At 43.2% G+C, this 17,500-nt stretch overlaps 1 protein-coding gene across 1 annotated transcript in view; it reads left to right on the top strand.

Moving 5' to 3' along the window:
* The window catches only part of LOC143286758 (uncharacterized), a 29,396-nt gene that overhangs the window by 10,773 nt on the left and 1,123 nt on the right, over nucleotides 1–17,500 (top strand). The window contains exons 5-12 of the mRNA XM_076594503.1: nucleotides 1,568–1,757; nucleotides 3,586–3,654; nucleotides 5,730–5,880; nucleotides 6,501–6,726; nucleotides 8,160–8,361; nucleotides 11,316–11,457; nucleotides 11,945–12,027; nucleotides 15,011–17,500. The exon at nucleotides 15,011–17,500 is cut by the window's right edge and continues 1,123 nt beyond it. Of these exons, the coding sequence (XP_076450618.1) occupies nucleotides 1,568–1,757; nucleotides 3,586–3,654; nucleotides 5,730–5,880; nucleotides 6,501–6,726; nucleotides 8,160–8,361; nucleotides 11,316–11,457; nucleotides 11,945–12,027; nucleotides 15,011–16,614 (2,667 nt within the window). The 3' untranslated portion in view covers nucleotides 16,615–17,500. The remainder of the gene's footprint in view (nucleotides 1–1,567; nucleotides 1,758–3,585; nucleotides 3,655–5,729; nucleotides 5,881–6,500; nucleotides 6,727–8,159; nucleotides 8,362–11,315; nucleotides 11,458–11,944; nucleotides 12,028–15,010) is intronic.

Raw genomic sequence — 17,500 nt, 5'->3', positions numbered from 1 at the left:
TTGCACTACAGGCTGGCTACCTGGGTAGAGCCGACTGACGGCTGCCACTGGGCGCTCATCATTCGTTTCCTGTGTCATTCAAGTAGATTTCAGGCAAACACACTAACGCACTCAGACAGACATGTATTAAAACAACAACAACAAAACTACCGTGACTACTACTACCACTTCTACTACTAACAACAACAACGACAACCACAATAATGACAATAATAATGCTGAGGTTTGCTGATATTATCAAGATATCTGACGAATCGACAAGGGAAGCAATTTGTGGCATGAATTGTGTGCGTACTTTGTCTCTGTCACCATGCACACAGACAGACAGAGGTACATACGTACACATATACATAATATACATATGTATATATATATTATAGATATATGTGTGTGTGTGTGTGTGTGTCCGTGTATGTTCCGTGCGTGCGTCTGTGTGGGCCTGAGTGTGTGGGTCAATGTCAGTGTCTGTACCTTTTGTGCTCATACTGTGTTGAACACAAACTGACAACAACAACAACAGCAACAACGACATAAACAGCAACCACCACCACCACCACCACCACAACAAAACCACCACAAAAATCCACACATAAAAACAAAAGCAAAAACAACAACAACAACAAAACCCCCAAAACACACACACACAAAAACAACCCACCGCTGATTACAACACTGGCTTGTTTCGTGTTGTGTCAGCAGCAAGTTTCGCTGATTACAACACTGGCTTGTTTCGTGTTGTGTCAGCAGCAAGTTTCGCTGATTACAACACTGGCTTGTTTCGTGTTGTGTCAGCAGCAAGTTTCGCTGATTACAATGGCTTGTTTCGTGTTGTGTCAGCGGCAAGTTTCGCTGATTACAATGGCTTGTTTCGTGTTGTGTCAGCAGCAAGTTTCGCTGATTACAACACTGGCTTGTTTCGTGTTGTGTCAGCGGCAAGTTTCGCTGATTACAATGGCTTGTTTCGTGTTGTGTCAGCGGCAAGTTTCGCTGATTACAATGGCTTGTTTCGTGTTGTGTCAGCGGCAAGTTTCGCTGATTACAATGGCTTGTTTCGTGTTGTGTCAGCGGCAAGTTTCGCTGATTACAATGGCTTGTTTCGTGTTGTGTCAGCAGAAGGTTTCGCTGATTACAATGGCTTGTTTCGTGTTGTGTCAGCGGCAAATTTCGCTGATTACAATGGCTTGTTTCGTGTTGTGTCATACTACCTTCTTCTCACAACATTGTATTTTTCTGTGAAAATTGATAATGCTTCGCCACAGTGTAGCGCCACTCATTCGTTTTGTTTTTCCGCTTCCTGGTGTGAATGATTCACCATTAAACTGCTATCATTTCCGCTTCCTGGTGTGAATGATTCACCATTAAACTGCTATCATTTCCGCTTCCTGGTGTGAATGATTCACCATTAAACTGCTATCATTTCCGCTTCCTGGTGTGAATGATTCACCATTAAACTGCTATCATTTCCGCTTCCTGGTGTGAATGATTCACCATTAAACTGCGATCATTTCCGCTTCCTGCAAAACTCGCAAAACTGACCCACATGACGGCACTCGGTACCCCCTTACAGATCGTGGTCACCGGCCGAAGATTCGAACCCCCCTGGAACTCCACTGTGACTGTGGACACCCTCGACTTCCTGCCCCGCCCCTGCAACGCCTGGACACCCCCTTCCACACCCTTACCACCACCACTATCATCCTCCTCCCTCTCCCCCCCAGTCACCTCCCCCCAGGGGTTGCAGCATTGCTCTGAGACGGGTGAGCTGTATTTGGCTTGAAAGATCTTCATTAACTAGGAACACTTGAAGTATAAATATATCTTTAATAAAAGAAAAGATTCTATGTGAATTAAATGATAGTGCATTTGTATAGCACTTTAAAATGTCCCAACACACGCACTCACACACACACACACACACACACACACACACACACACACACACACACACACACACACACACACACACACACACACACAAACACACACACACACAAACACACACACACACACACACACACACACACACACACACACACTATCAATACTACCGTGACTGGAAACTTGATGTAAACATGCACAAAAACAAATATGTTGATATTCAATACAAATATAAATCTGAAGATGTATTTCATGATTGGAAGCAGACATATTTGTGTTGTGGATTCGTTCAGTATTTAGGGGTAACTTTCAGCCCAAACGGAAGAATTCCTTGCAAGTAAGAAAGCAGTGTATGAAATAAAACAAAGGGAAATCTTTTCTATAATGCAAACATCTAGAAATCGAACTTTGCCCATGGATGTTACTCTTAATTTGTATCGATCAATGGTTGTCCCAGTTTTATTATATGGTTTTGAAATATGGAGATATGAAAATATCAGTGTCCTAGAGAAATCGCAGTTAAAAATTCTTAAAACGTTAAAAAAACAAAACAAAAAGAAACAAAAAAAAAAAACACACCAAAAAAACACACAAACCAACAACAAAAAAACAAACAAACAAACAAAAAAAACAAACAAAAAAAAAAAAAAAACCAACTGAAGAGAAGTCGATTGAATAGCTTGATATAAGGTGAAATTGGAATATAACCACTTTCAGTCCAAATCTCTGTGACGGGCGCAATAGCCGAATGGTTAAAGCGTTGGACTTTCAATCTGAGGGTCCCGGGTTCGAATCTCGGTGACGGCGCCTGGTGGGTAAAAGGTGGAGATTTTTCCGATCTCCCGGGTCAACATATGTGCAGACCTGCTTAGTGCCTGAACCCCCTTCGTGTGTATACGCAAGCAAAAGATCAAATACGCACGTTTAAGATCCTGTAATCCATGTCAGTGTTCGGTGGGTTATGGAAACAAGTAAATACCCAACATGTACACCCCCAAAAGCGGAGTACGGCTGCCTACATGGCGGGGTAAAAACGGTCATACACGTAAAATGCCCACTCGTGTATATACGAGTGAACGTGGGAGTTGCAGCCCACGAACAAAGAAGAAGAAGAAGAAGAAGAAGAAGTCCAAATCAAATCGAGACAAATTAGATTTTGGACGTCTCTCGTGTCTGGTGGTTTAGAAAACCCCCCCCCAACTAATTTCAAATATACAGCATACTATATGATTTGTACAGAAGAGGGGTTTACAGATCAGAATGGATTAGTAATCTACACCAGATTTAAGTTGAAACTGGATTTTATTGTATTTGGGAATCACGGACATTTTATTTTTGTCGTAATGTCATTACTGCTTTGAAGGATTACTGAAAAGATATGGTCTGAATTTTTTTAAACCAAAGTACATGTATATTTAATAAGTACTATAAACAGCAATTAGAAAACTATATTGGTCAATTGCCAATGACAACCATAAAATTTAAACTAAATAATCACTGTTGCCTATTGAAGAGCCGGTAAATGTTATTCCAATAGAATACCTTTTCTGTTAAAAAAAAAAAGGTTGGTGATTAATTTCATTTTATTACGGTGTGTCCAGTTTTTTTTGTCTGATATTCGTTAAAGGTTGTTACCTGATAAATACGTATGTGTGTATGTGTGTGTGTGTGTGTGTGTGTGTGTGTGTGTGTGTGTGTGTGTGACAGCGGTGTGTTTAGATCGCAGCCGTCGACACTGTCAATGGAGTCTAGACAGCCAGCAATGGTACACGAGTTGTAAGTGGTGCCTTGTTTTTCACTGATAAACTTTGATGCGGGTGAACTAAATAATGTGTGAATGGATCGAAAAATGAAACATGAAGGAAGGAAGAAAGGAAGGAAGGGAGGGAGGGAGGGATGGAAGAAGGAAGGGGAGAAGGAAGGGGGGAAAGAAGGAAGAAAGGAAGGAAGGAAAGAAGGAAGGAAAGAAGGGAGGAGAAAGGAAAGGAAGGGAGGAAAGAAGGAAGGAAGGAAGAAAGGAAAGAAGAAAGGAAAGAAGGAAGAAAGGGAAGAAGGGAGGAAGAAAGGAAAGAAGGAAGAAAGGAAAGAAGAAAGGGAAGAAGAAAGGAAAGAAGGAAGAAAGGAAAGGAGGAAGAAAGGAAAGAAGAAAGGGAAGAAGAAAGGAAAGAAGGAAGAAAGGAAAGAAGAAAGGAAAGAAGAAAGAAAGGAAAGAAGGAAGGAAAGAAGGAAGAAAGGAAAGAAGAAAGGAAAGAAGGAAGAAAGGAAAGAAGAAAGGGAAGAAGAAAGGAAAGAAGGAAGAAAGGAAAGAAGAAAGAAAGGAAAGAAGGAAGAAAGGAAAGAAGAAAGGAAAGAAGAAAGAAAGGAAAGAAGGAAGGAAAGAAGGAAGAAAGGAAAGAAGAAAGGAAAGAAGAAAGAAAGGAAAGAAGGAAGAAAGGAAAGAAGGAAGGAAAGAAGGAAGAAAGGAAAGAAGAAAGGAAAGAAGAAAGAAAGGAAAGAAGGAAGAAAGGAAAGAAGGAAGAAAGGAAAGAAGAAAGGAAAGAAGAAAGAAAGGAAAGAAGGAAGAAAGGAAAGAAGGAAGAAAGGAGAGAAGGAAGGAAGAACTGTCAATGGAGGAAAAACAACAGGCGGTTGTACAGAGTGGTCTTGTTATTAAGTGATAAATATGAGAATTAATGAGCAAACGTGTGAATGCATGGAGGAATGAATGAATGAATAATTGGTGTATTATATGATATGATCTGATATGATGCGGATACTTAGCGCTTATCGTAGGTCAGAGACCAAGCTCTAAGCGCTTTACAAAAACGGAGTCATTTACACAGCAGACTGCCAGCCTGGGAAGAGCCGACTGACAGCTGCCATTGGGCGCTCATCATTCGTTTCCTGTGTCATTCAATCTGGTTTTAGTCACGCTACATATATACACTCGTACAGACAGGTGACATTTTACGTATATGACCGTTTTGTTCATTTTCTCCGCCATGTATGCAGCCATACTCCGTTCCGGGGATGTGCATGCTGGGAATGTTCATGTTTCTATTAACCTACCGAACGCTGACATGGATTACAGGATCTTTAACGTGCGTATTTGGTCGTGTGCCTGCGTATATACATGAATGAATGAATGAGTGAGAGAAGGAAGGAAGGAAGGACTGCTAGGGGAAGAGAGACAGCGGGCAGTAATGCATTGACAGTGAGTAAGGCTTTGTTCTTAGCTGACAATGAACGAGCGCGCATATGTGTGAGTGTGTGCGTGTGTCAGTGAGTGAGTGATTCATATGTGATGGGGTCTCCCGTCGGACCGACGGATGAGTAGGCAGGCAGGCTTATCTGTCGGTGTGTGTCCTCATATGGGAGAAGAGGCCGATTCGGGATGCGCAGCACTTCCCACAGGTGTTGCAAGGGAAAACGTCTCCAGAAGTTGGGCCCTGCTTCCTTCGCTCACGCTTCTCCTTAATGGCCAGCGTTCTCTTGTTTTCAAATGTCTTTATGCCACTAGAGCACAGCATCCTCCAGCGAGAGCGGTGAAGGGCATCAGTTTCCCAGGAAGCGATGTCTATGTCATAGGCTTTGAGGTTTGTCCTTGAAGTGCTTGCAGGGTCTTCCAAGTTCACGGTGGCCTTCCTTCAGCTGGCCATACAAAAGCGGATCCTGCTGTATGTCATGCGGACAACGTGTCCTGTCCAGCACATATATATATATAAAGAGAAAAAGAAAAAAGAAAACAAACACATCAATCTGTCAGATATTCCAAATTTTCGGAAAGATCACATTCCTTCCTCAAGGGATAAGTTGTTTACATGTTGTTTACATGTTACCATGGTCACTCTTATATATATATATCTGTACAGACATAACACGGAAGTACAAGGGGAAACGACGAAAGTTCCACACTGCCTATCTTCGGCATGATCTGCAGTCTGGCACTATAGAGAGTAGGTGGCTGTGTTCTTCAGTCCTCAACAGCACAGCACAGAGCCGTGCACGTGACTACAGTGACATGTATGTATGTATGTATGTATGTATGTGCGTGCGTGTGCGTATGTATGTATGTATGTATGTGTGTTTGTATATGTGTGTATATGGATGGATGGATCGATGTATGTCTGTCTGTCTGTATGCATGTATGTGTTTATGGATGGATGGATCGATATATGTCTGTCTGTCTGTCTGTCTGTATGTGTGTATGTATGAATGTGGTATGCAACTGGATCTGAATACGTCTATGTTCGCAAATCAGTCAGTCAGTCAGTCAGTTAATCAATCAGTAGTCAGTCAACCAATCAAACAATCAAGCTATTGTCATTATACATACATACTTCCTTTACCAACATTGTTTGATTCAAGTTTCATTTTTGCACATGTCTAAAAATGATTTTTTTTTTATCTGTATATTCTCAATTTGCATACTATTTCACACATCTCTACTTTTACATTTTCCTTAGCTTTTACTGGAAAACAACAACAACGACAACAAACAAACATGCTTATATATAATTATATTGTTTCGAATTAAAGTTAAGTATGGTAACAATTGATTGTCTTGAAGCTGTGTGTTTCAAATGCAACCATAGCAATATAATTTTCAAACGAGTGTCATCAGAAACTTTCTTGCTGCACAGACTCGTGCAGCGACGCACAGCAGCAGCAGCAGCGGCAGCGGGAATGGAGGGGTGCGTGCAGCTGTGGGTGTTCCTGCAGATGGGCCATGCCTACGCGTTTCACGTGCATCGGATTGAGGTCAACGGCACGTGCACACCGCTCCTCACTGTCAGCACACTGTGGACAGCGCAACACCGCTGGCGCTTTGTTAGTCTGCCTGTCCGTGCTGCTTCGTCGTCGTTCAAGGTGGTTTTTAGTCTTAAAGATCTTGTGTGTGTGTGGGTGGAGAGGGTGTGTGGGGTGTGTGTGTGTGTGTGTGTGTGTGTGGGGGGGGTGATGTTTTGTCAGTTTTCTATTTCGCGCATCTTTTTTCCATTTAAGGTTGTTTATTCTTTAAATCTTGTGTGTTTGGGTTGGGTGTGTATGTGGGGGGAACGGGGGGCAGGGGGGGGGGGGAGGTGTAGGGGGTCTTCTATTTCGCGTCACTTCGACATTCAAAGTGGTTTATCTTTTGAATCGTGTGTGTGGGAGGGGGGTGGGATGAAGTGGGGAGGGGTGGTGGTGGAGTTGGGGGTGGGGGGTGGGTGAGGGTGAGGGGGGTGTTTCGTACGTATTCTATTTCGCACCATTTCGCCATTCAAGGTGGTTTATTCTTTATATATCGCGCGCGCGTGTGTGTGTGTGTGTGTGTGTGTGTGTGTGCTTTTAATGATTTTTTTGTTTTTTTGTTTTGTTTTCTTCTGCTGTTGATGTTGATCTTGTTGCTGTTGCTGTCGTAGAGCAGCAGCAGTAGTAGTATTTGAAGCTGGTGTTGTCGTCGTTTTTCTTGGTATTATCATCGTTTTTGTTGTTGTTCGTTTTGTTGTTGTGTTGTTGCTGCTGTTGTTGTTACTGTTTTTGTTATCATTGTTGTTGTCGCTATTATTTCTGTTGTTGTTGCCGTTGCTGTTGCTTTTGTTGTTGGCAATCTTTGGCTGTTTGTATTCCATTTTGCACGTTTTTGTAGTGTGCCTGTTCGTCTAGAATGTGTTTGTTCTGTTTGTTAATGTCTTTTGATCTGAATCTTGGCCGCTTGTTTGTTTCCATGTTTTTTGTGTGTAAAGTTTGACTTTTCTAATGGGTTCGGGTTTTTTTTTGTTTTGTTTTGTTTTGTTTGTTTTCTTTTTGTTCTTTTGACAACACTTTTTTTTTTCGAATGGAAAGTGTAAAAGAAGTAGGTATATGTATGTTTCAATGCCCTTAGGGGGCACAGGAAATAAACTTTGCTAAGAAATAAACGGTTAAGACGATCATCTACCAATACAGAGAGTCCGTGAGAGTCTGGGTTCGAATCCTGCTCTTGCCCTTTCTCCCACGTTAGACTGGAAAATCAAACTGAGCATCTAGTCCTTAGGATGAGACGATAAACCGAGGTCCCGTGTGCAGCACGCACTTGGCGCACTGATAAAGAACCCATGGCAAAGGAAGTGTTGCCCTCTGGCAAAAATTCTGTGGCAGAAATCCACTCTGATAGGTACACAAATATATGCATGCACTTCAAGGTCTCACTAAGCTCGTTGGGATATGCTGCTGGGTCAGGCATCTGCCAAACAATTGTGGTGTAGCGTGTATGGATTTGTGCGAACACCTTGTGACGCCTCCTTGGGAGATCGAAACTGAAACTGATACGCTGTCCACAGATCCGAGTCACCTTGAAGCGAGAAGAGTGGTCCCACAATTCTGTGGTGGCTGTGGATTCTGTCAGCTACAAACAGAGGTGGCGCTGTCCTGTGGTGCTCCCTGCAGACGATGTGTCCTTTCCCAGCCAGGCTGCGTCATGTGTGACGTCACTTGAGGATCGGAAGGACGTGCCACGTCACATGCCCACTGCTTCCGCGTCAGGTCATTCCGCCCGCTCTGTGTGTGTGCGTGTGCGTCTTTATGCGTGCGTCTGTCAGTCTCTAGATTTCTTGTCTCTGTCTGTATTTATCACCGTCTGTATGATGCATTTTATGTCTGCCCGTATATCTCTCTGTCTCTGCATCGCACGAGCGCGCGTGCTTGTGTGTGTGTGTCAAGTCAAGTCAAGTTAAGATTTCATTTCATGATGGTAAATTGAATAAGCAAGAATGGCTTTTTTTACATCAAGCCATCAATGAAAAAAAAAAGTGCCCGTACACGTATACGTGTGTATGTGTGTGTGTGTGTGTGTGTGTGTGTGTGTGTGTGTGTGTTTTAGTTTCATTTTCTCAAGGCGCCACAGCGTTTAGACAAATCCATTTACGCTGAACCACATCTGCCAGCAACTTAATGCTTGTATGCCTATGAGGGTGGAGGGTGGATTCCTTGTACACAATTTCGCCAGAGGACAACGCTATTGTTGCCATACGTTCTTTCTCAGTGAGTCAGGTGCGCGCTGCACAGGGGACCTCGGACTAACGTCTCATCCAAATCACTGGGCGCTGAGTTTTGATTTTCCACTCAGACTTGGGAGAAAGGGCGAGAGTGGGAATCGAAGTCAGACCCGACGGGCGCAATAGCCGAGTGGTTAAAGCGTTGGACTGTCAATCTGAGGGTCCCGGGTTCGAATCACGGTGACGGCGCCTGGTGGGTGAAGGGTGGAGATTTTTACGATCTCCCAGGTCAACATATGTGCAGACCTGCTTAGTGCCTGAACCCCCTTCGTGTGTATATGCAAACAGAAGATCAAATACGCATGTTAAAGATCCTGTAATCCATGTCAGCGTTCGGTGGGTTATGGAAACAAGAATATACCCGAGCATGCACACCCCCGAAAACGGAGTATGGCTGCCTACATGGCGGGGTAAAAACGGTCATACACGTAAAAGCCCACTCGTGTGCATACGAGTGAATGCAGAAGAAGAAGAAGAAGAAGTCAGACCCTCACAGACACTGTATTAGCAGATCTTAAGTGCCTAAATAACTCAATCATGTTGTAGTCAAAATGACCAGGTTTCCACTGATAATAGCACTATTAAGCAGTTTTTAAAAAATAACAAAAAATCAACCACTCACCCTACAAACATAAAACACATACCAGTGGACAGATATAACAATGACTTTACTAAAAATGCTTACCTTAAGTGAAGGAACCACATTGTTTATATGATATAGGTAATCCAATATGATACATATTGGCAGGAAAACAAAAATTTTTTTTAAGACAGGTAATCCACTTCTTCATACTTTGAATCCTCCTACACTGGTTCAGTCACACTCCTGTACTCTTGGTTTGATGTGTTTATGATACTATTTATGCATGCTGCATGAAAAAAAGATATTTGATTAGAATATATTGGAAAAAAAATTAACAAAAAACTGACTGCTGCTTGCAGTCTTGAAACACACACTTTTTTTTTTTTTTACACAATGCACAGATTGTCCTCATCTATTTCCATCTCCTCGGGTTCTTCTCCATTAGTTGGAGAATCAGCCACTGCAACAAGCGCACGTGTTGGTGTCGAGTTTTGCTGACCAGTCATTCCGCCTTCGTCATCGTCAGTGTCCGCCACTTTGTCGTCGATTTTATCAGGAATATAGTCGGAATCAGAGTCCGAAATTTCGTCACCTGCATTGTCGAACAATCCAACAACAGCATCTTCATCATCAGACCCAGTTTCATGAATCAGTTCAAGTGCTTGAGCCATTCTTATGTTTCGCACGAATCGGTTTCGCCTTCGTGCCGCCATGTTGAAAACCATGTGCTGTTGTGATTTGCGGTTATTCGGTTTATGAACAAAGAAAACTAATACAGAACGAACGGACAACGGTCTAAGGGAAGGAACTCACAAGAAAAGTGTCTGAGTTATCTGGAAATTGTGAGTTATCGCCCTTAAAGTAAGATCGGTAACGTTAAAAAAAAGGTCAAAATCTGTTGTAACAATGCGTCCGACACGCTTTCAAGTGAGCGGAATAGTGTCGGAAATCGGCAGCCGACCAGACGTTGTTGAGTTTTTTTAACCGTTCTGCCACCTTCCTAAGTGCATATTGGGAGTATATATTGAGAGCATATTTGCATATTTTAGATTTCAGGAAGACCAGATCTGACCCCTTACCACTTGTCATTGAAGACAAACAAGTAGAGATCATCAGCGACTTTAAATTTCTCGGACTGATCATTTCCAACGATCTGAAATGGGAGAAAAATACGGAAAAAAATTGTTATGAAAGCACAACAGCGCCCGTACTTTCTTCGGCGCCTCAAAAAGTTCGGAATCAAAAAAGAAATCATGGCTGATTTCTACCGAGCAGTCATTGAAAGTGTGCTAACATTCGCTATCACTGTTTGGTACGGAAACATCTCCAAGGCAGAAGTTGCAGCCCTTAACAGAATAGTAAAAATTACCACCAAGATAACCGGGGCTGATCTACCTTCTCTAGAAGACATATATTATAAGCGGCTACTCAAAAAAGAAAATCAATCAGCCAGGACGAATCACATCCAGCAATCAACAACCATCTACCAGAAGATCTGGTCATCAGCCCCATCCACATGTGATGTGCAGCTTCTGTTCAAACGTGTGTGTGTGAGGGAGAGAGAGGGAGAGAGAGGGAGAGAGAGTTTGTGTGTATGTGTGCGGGTGCGTGCATGTGTGAGTATGCACAAGTTTTTATATTGGTATGCACTTGTATGTATCCTAATTTCTACTGTATCTGTGTTTGAATATGATTTTCGATTTATGTTCGTATCTTGTTATGTACTGTCCCCCCACCCTCCCCCGCCCCCCATTATTCCTTGTGACCCCGGTACACTTGGTAATAAAGACATATTCTATTTTATTCTATATTCTATTCTATTCTATTGTGCTGACGTGCGGTGCGTGCTTTTCTGTCAGGTGAGGAGGAGGATGTCATGTACCGGAAGTCCCAGCTGATCGTCAGGATCGTCGTCATTGTCGTCGCCGTTGTCGCTGTCACAGTCGTTGTTACGGTGGCGATCACGTGTCACCTGCGGAAGCGACGTGACAAATTGAAACGGTATTGTTACGTCATACGTTTCTGTGCAGGCATTTTTTTCAGATTTTTTTTTTTCAGTGAGAATGTCTGTTTCGCGTGTTGTTTGCTATGCCATGCCACTGTGTGTGTGTGTGTGTGTGTGTGTGTGTGAATATACTCTGTCCTTGACATTGTAGAGCGCCTACCTTTGCCGTGTCTTTAGTGTTACTCGCAGTCATTTCATTTTGATATAGCCCTCCCCCCCCCAACCCCCTGCGCACACAGATACAGGCAGACAGCCAACACCCCCACACACATACACACACACACCCACAGACAGACAGACACACAGGAAGAGACAGACAGGTGGCGGCAGACAGAGATAGACGCAGAAATACAGAATGAGCAGACAGACAGACCGAAACACACACACACACACACACACACACACACATGCACGCACAATGTAGCGTTGTGATACGTATTCAAGGTCAAACTGACGAAAAAAAAAAAAATGATATCACGACAGGGGGTCTGACATGGCGCCTGGGGAGCACGTTGAGATGAGAAGCATCAGAAATGACGTCACCAGTGAAGCCAGCTGGACGCGTGGTACGTTCCGTAGCCCTTTCTTTTCTTTGATGCCAGGAAACAACAGAACAATAAATAGAACAATAGCTACTACCACTACTGCTGTTGTTGAAGCTGGTACTACTACTGCCACTTCTATCACTGCTGCAACAACAACTGTTACTACTACTATCCATCCCTTTTATTCATACATGAAAAAAAAGCTTCTTTGCAATGCAGACTTTAAATGACGGAAAGTTATTGTTGACTTGCCTTTCCTCTCATTGATCTATTGTCTATTCACAACAAGGGGACTCAGACACGCGCAATAGCCGAGTGGTTAAAACGTTGGACTTTCATTATGAGGGTCCCGGGTTCGAATCACGGTGACAGCGCCTGGTGGGTAAAGGGTGGAGATTTTTACGATCTCCCAGGTCAACATATGTGCAGACCTGCTACTGCCTGAACCCCCTTCGTTTGTATACGCAAGCAGAAGATCAAATACGCACGTTAAAGATCCTGTAATCCATGTTAGTGTTCGGTGGGTTATGGATACAAGAACATACCCAGCATGCACACCCCGGAAAGCAGGGTATGGCTGCCTACATGGCGGGGTAAAAACGGTCATACACGTAAAGCCCACTCTTGTACATACGAGTGAACGTGGGAGTTGCAGCCCACGAACGCAGAAGAAGAAGAAGACACGCGCATATACATTCTTTTCATTTCACACATACACTCACACAATGGGTGTGGAGAATGGGTGAGGGATTGAGTGTAGGGAGCTAAATAAACGTACACTGGTTTTTCATTCATACCCATGTTTTTACACTTTAATTTATTGACCAGTCTGTACAACTTATCGATTCGCCCATGTTCAGAGAAAGTCTCTTCACTTTTTCCCACCCATTCTTTCTACAGATAAGGTATTTTCATATTCACTCACTCCCAGTCTGTGTATAAGAATAAGAATAAGAATAACTTTATTATCTCCAACTGGAGAAATTTGGTCAGGTGCATCATCACAACATAGACAAGTAAACAACATGGGGACCATAACTGTTAAAGTCAACAACAGCTTTTACGAATATTACGAAGACACAAATGTAAAAAAATATCACATACACCGTTTCATACATAATTGGTATTCTTAATGTAAAAACAGAAAGAATTAAGAAACATTATTTTGAATACAATTATAAGCATAGCTTACTGTATTGCACATTGATTATAATAGACAGATAAGATAAGAATAACGCCAATGACAAAACTCAACAACATCATCATCAACAACAATAACAATGACAAAAAACTCAGTAAGCAAACCCCTTTAAGAACTCCACTCTTCCTCAGACTGTTACCGTCTGGGGCCATATTCAAGAGACCACCGTGACTCCGGGTAAATGTGTACCTGGCGGGTAATCTACCTGAGGCGAGGAAAACTGCCCGAGGGTAAGCAATATCCAGTATCTGGAACACAAGAGCCTACCCCTGGGTCCACAAACTCGAATGCAATTTACCCTTACTACCTGCCCACGAAGCAGAGGCAAATATGGCGGATCCTTTTTGTTGAGGGGAAACAGGCGTGCTTTGCAGATAGCACGTGTTTTGCGAACTCGCTCGATAATACTCTGAACTGTGGTGCGATGAGAATTAATACTGAGAGCATGCGCAGAAGGGAAGCACCCGGGATTTTCATTATAGATGATGGGTTAGCTGCACGTGTCTTAATACAAAGTTAACTTAGCCTTCACATAAACTGTACTGCGGGGGTCCCTACCATGTCCAAGGTAACATGCAAAATGAATTTTCATCTTCAATACAGCCCCAGAATGTTGTCAGTACAAGAACCTATAGTGAGTGCTCTTTTGCCTTTGGTGTTCCTTATGTTTGGAACAAACTTCCACATCACATCCATTTACCATACTCAGCTTCTGCCTTCTGCTCTTCATTAAAAGCCATCTTTTCAAAAAAAGCTATCTATAAGCATTCTCAGTCTCTTTCTTCCACAATCCCTATCCGTGTCTGCTAATTCACTGTGCATGTGTCTGGTATGAGGGTGGGGAAGGGGAAAGAAAACTTAGAACTCAGAAATATTTTACCCCAAGGCCACCTGTTTGTAAAGGAGGTACGTTCATGCATTCAACATTCAAATTGCCGTAAGTAAAACCGAAAATGGACCAACATCATGCACACAAGATTTCGTAAGTAAAAAGTAGGCAAAGATTTTAGTTTGGTGAGAGAAAGAGATAGAGAGAGAGAGAAATGGGGATGGGGGAGGGAGACCGACAGACAGACACAGACAGAGGTCATGAATGCTTCTTTCATGTATGTATGATAGTCAGTCGTGTCCGACCATGACCATCAGAACAGCAGAGGAGGCAACTGCTGTTCCGACTATTTGGGCTAGAATTTGATTATAGTGGAGCGTGTCTTGCCCAAGTACATTCCCCACTCTCTCGGCCAAGAGGGTTTTAGGACAGTTGGCGTTGGGATGGTTCCCAAAGGCCAACTAGCCCACAAGGCTGCAGCACTAAGAGGCAGTGCAATTTTGCCTCCTAGTTTGAGAGTCATAGTCCTTCACAAAAGACTAAGCTTTAAATGGTTTCCCATTGACTGGAGAAACCATTGATTATACAGCTCTCACTTTGCTGTTGGCCCAAATGTAAAGTGCCCTGGGCTCTCACCAAAGGACACTGCACGAATGTACATACTCTACCTCGCAGCCTCCTCCTCTTTCTCCTCTTTGTCATCATCATTCTCATTATCCTCCTCCTCCTCCTCAACATTATCATCATCATCATTATCATTGTTGTTATTATCGTTATTGTTGTTGTTGTTTTATTATTGTTATTAATTTCATCATTATTACAATTGAATTTAAAAAAAAAATGTTGTTGTTATTATTATTATCATAAATTTTGCCATCATTTTATTTTATTTTAAAAATAAATTATCATTGTTGTTGTTTTATATACAAAAATACCCCCACTATGTGTACATTTACACCCCATTCTCAATGCAGATGCTCGCAGAGAAGCGGCTGATGGGTCTGAAGAGGATGACGTTGACAGCCTCATCGATGCCAGTGCCATCGCCACCTTCACCACCACCGACACCACTGTCTCCAAAGAGCCTGCTTCCAGCCACAAAGTACCGCATCATCATCATATCAATGTGCGCACATCCTACACCAGTGTGCACGTAGGTGATTCTGCTCCAGAGCACCACATGGTCATTAATACAGCAGCTGACAGCATCGTCGGTCCTCGCACGCACGATGGAAAAGAGGCATCTGGCGAACCAGTAAAAGTTGTATTCCTGAAACCTTCTGGGTCTGATCATCATCAAGAATTCACTATACAAGAACGAGAAGGAGGAGGAGGGACAGGAGAAGATGTGGGTAAAGGAGGAAGAGGTGCAGTTAGAGCAACGAGAAGGGGAAGAGAAGGAGAAGGAAGAGGAAGCAAAGGAGGAGTAGAAGATAGAAGGAGTGCAGTCGAGGCAGAAGGAGGAGGGGGAGGGGGAAGAAAGGAAGCATTCGAAGTAGAACAAAACAGAAAAACACAAAAGCAGACAGGAGAACGGAAAGCAGAAAGAGAAGGAGACAAAGAAAAGTACAAAGACGATGACAAACACAAGAAACAATTGTCTCCCGAAAGAAACCGGGACGAAACATCTGGAGCCACGAGCAAAGAAAGCAACGGCCGCAACACCAGTGACTACACAACGTCCTTCAACACCACCACAAGCCACCCGGAGCACCCCAGTGACCTCTCTTCAGATGCTTCCTCCATCACCAACACGGGTGACCAAACAGAGTCCTTCAACAACACTCCAAGCCACCCGGAACACCCCAGTGACCTCTCTTCAGACTCTTCCCCTATCACCAACACGGGTGACCAAACAGAGTCCTTCAACAACACTCCAAGCCACCCGGAACGTCCCAGTGACCTCTCTCCAGATACTTCCTCCATCACCAACACGGGTGACCAAACAGAGTCCTTCAACAACACCACAAGCCACCCGGAGCACCCCAATGACCTCTCTTCAGATGCTTCCCCTATCACCAACACGGGTGACCAAACAACGTCCTTCAACAACACTCCAAGCCACCCGGAGCACCCCAATGACCTCTCTTCAGATGCTTCCTCTATCACCAACACGGGTGACCAAACAGAGTCCTTCAACAACACCACAAGCCACTCCGAACACCCCAATGACCTCTCTCCCGATCCTTCCCCCATCACGCAACAAGAGCAAACTGCTAGAGGCACAGACGACGAAGGACGCTTTACTGACGAATCAGATGCTAAAAAAGTTCCGGACCAGGAACAAGACGGGGATTCCTCGTGGTCTGGTTGTGGCGGGAGCCAACATGAAGATGATTACGAGCGGTTCAACTTTGACAGGAGGGACGAAGGGAAGGGAGATGGCTGTGGAAGGCGGCGGAGGGAGAATGAAGTAGGAGGAGGAGGAGGAGGAGGAGGAGGAGGAGTGTACAGCAGCCTGTTCGTTGAGGAGGAAGGGGTTTACAGTGAGCTCCGAAGGAACTGGGCGCCTGAAGTGCTCATTGATGAAGTGTATTCACACCTGGACACTGAAACTGTAGCCACACCTGCACACTGAAAACTGGACAGTAAACGTTTTACGCATTATTTTTTCTTTGCAAAAAGTAAGGATTATTTAAATAATGGGGTTTGCTAGGGGGGAAAACATGTAAGCAGATCTTATTTTGGAGGTTGGGGTGGGTGGGATGGAGCAGGGGAGAGCAGTGGGGTGGGAGCTTGACACTGTTGTTGGATTTCCCGTCTCCCTTTAGGTAATGAAAAAACCAAAAAAAAAAACCCAAAAACAACCAACACCCCCCCCCTCCCCCCAGTAAAAGCAACAACAAAAAGAAAACAAGCACATAACGACGCAAAAACAAACCAACACCACCACCATCACCACTAACACGTTTGTACAACCTTTAGTCTTGTCTTCTTGCATTCTGAACACCAGGCACTTTTTTATGATAAAATATCAAGATGAATAAATAAAGTATGTTGCGTGTAATATCAAAATCAAAGAAAATTTGTCTGAATAAAGTATATATATATATATATATATATATATATGTATATATGTAAAAGCTTAAAGGATACATTCGTGAGCTAAACCTGTGCCATAATATTCGTGAGCTAATATTCGTGAGCTAAACCTGTGCCATAATATTTATCATTGTAAACATACATCCGGCATGCTGACAACAAGAACAACGATCAGAGATGTTCTCGTTTATTGACAATGAAAATTTTACTTGTCAGTTATTTGTTTGTGCGGCTTGGGTTTATCGTGAGTTGGTTGCGTCGTTTTCAGTTTCGTTTTCTTTTTCCAGGTGGCTACAAAACGTTTAGAGAGGTCCATAGACGCAACACCACATCTGCCTTAAAAGATTACATAGTTATGTGGCGATTTCATCACCAGTAATTTATTTTTTGAATAATTTTTTTGTTTTACCATTTGGGAAATG

Source organism: Babylonia areolata, chromosome 10 (assembly GCF_041734735.1).
Source record: "Babylonia areolata isolate BAREFJ2019XMU chromosome 10, ASM4173473v1, whole genome shotgun sequence".
Classification (NCBI taxonomy): Eukaryota; Metazoa; Mollusca; class Gastropoda; order Neogastropoda; family Buccinidae; genus Babylonia; species Babylonia areolata.
Note: the sequence above shows the minus strand (reverse complement) of the source record. Positions and strands in the feature narration are given on the sequence as shown.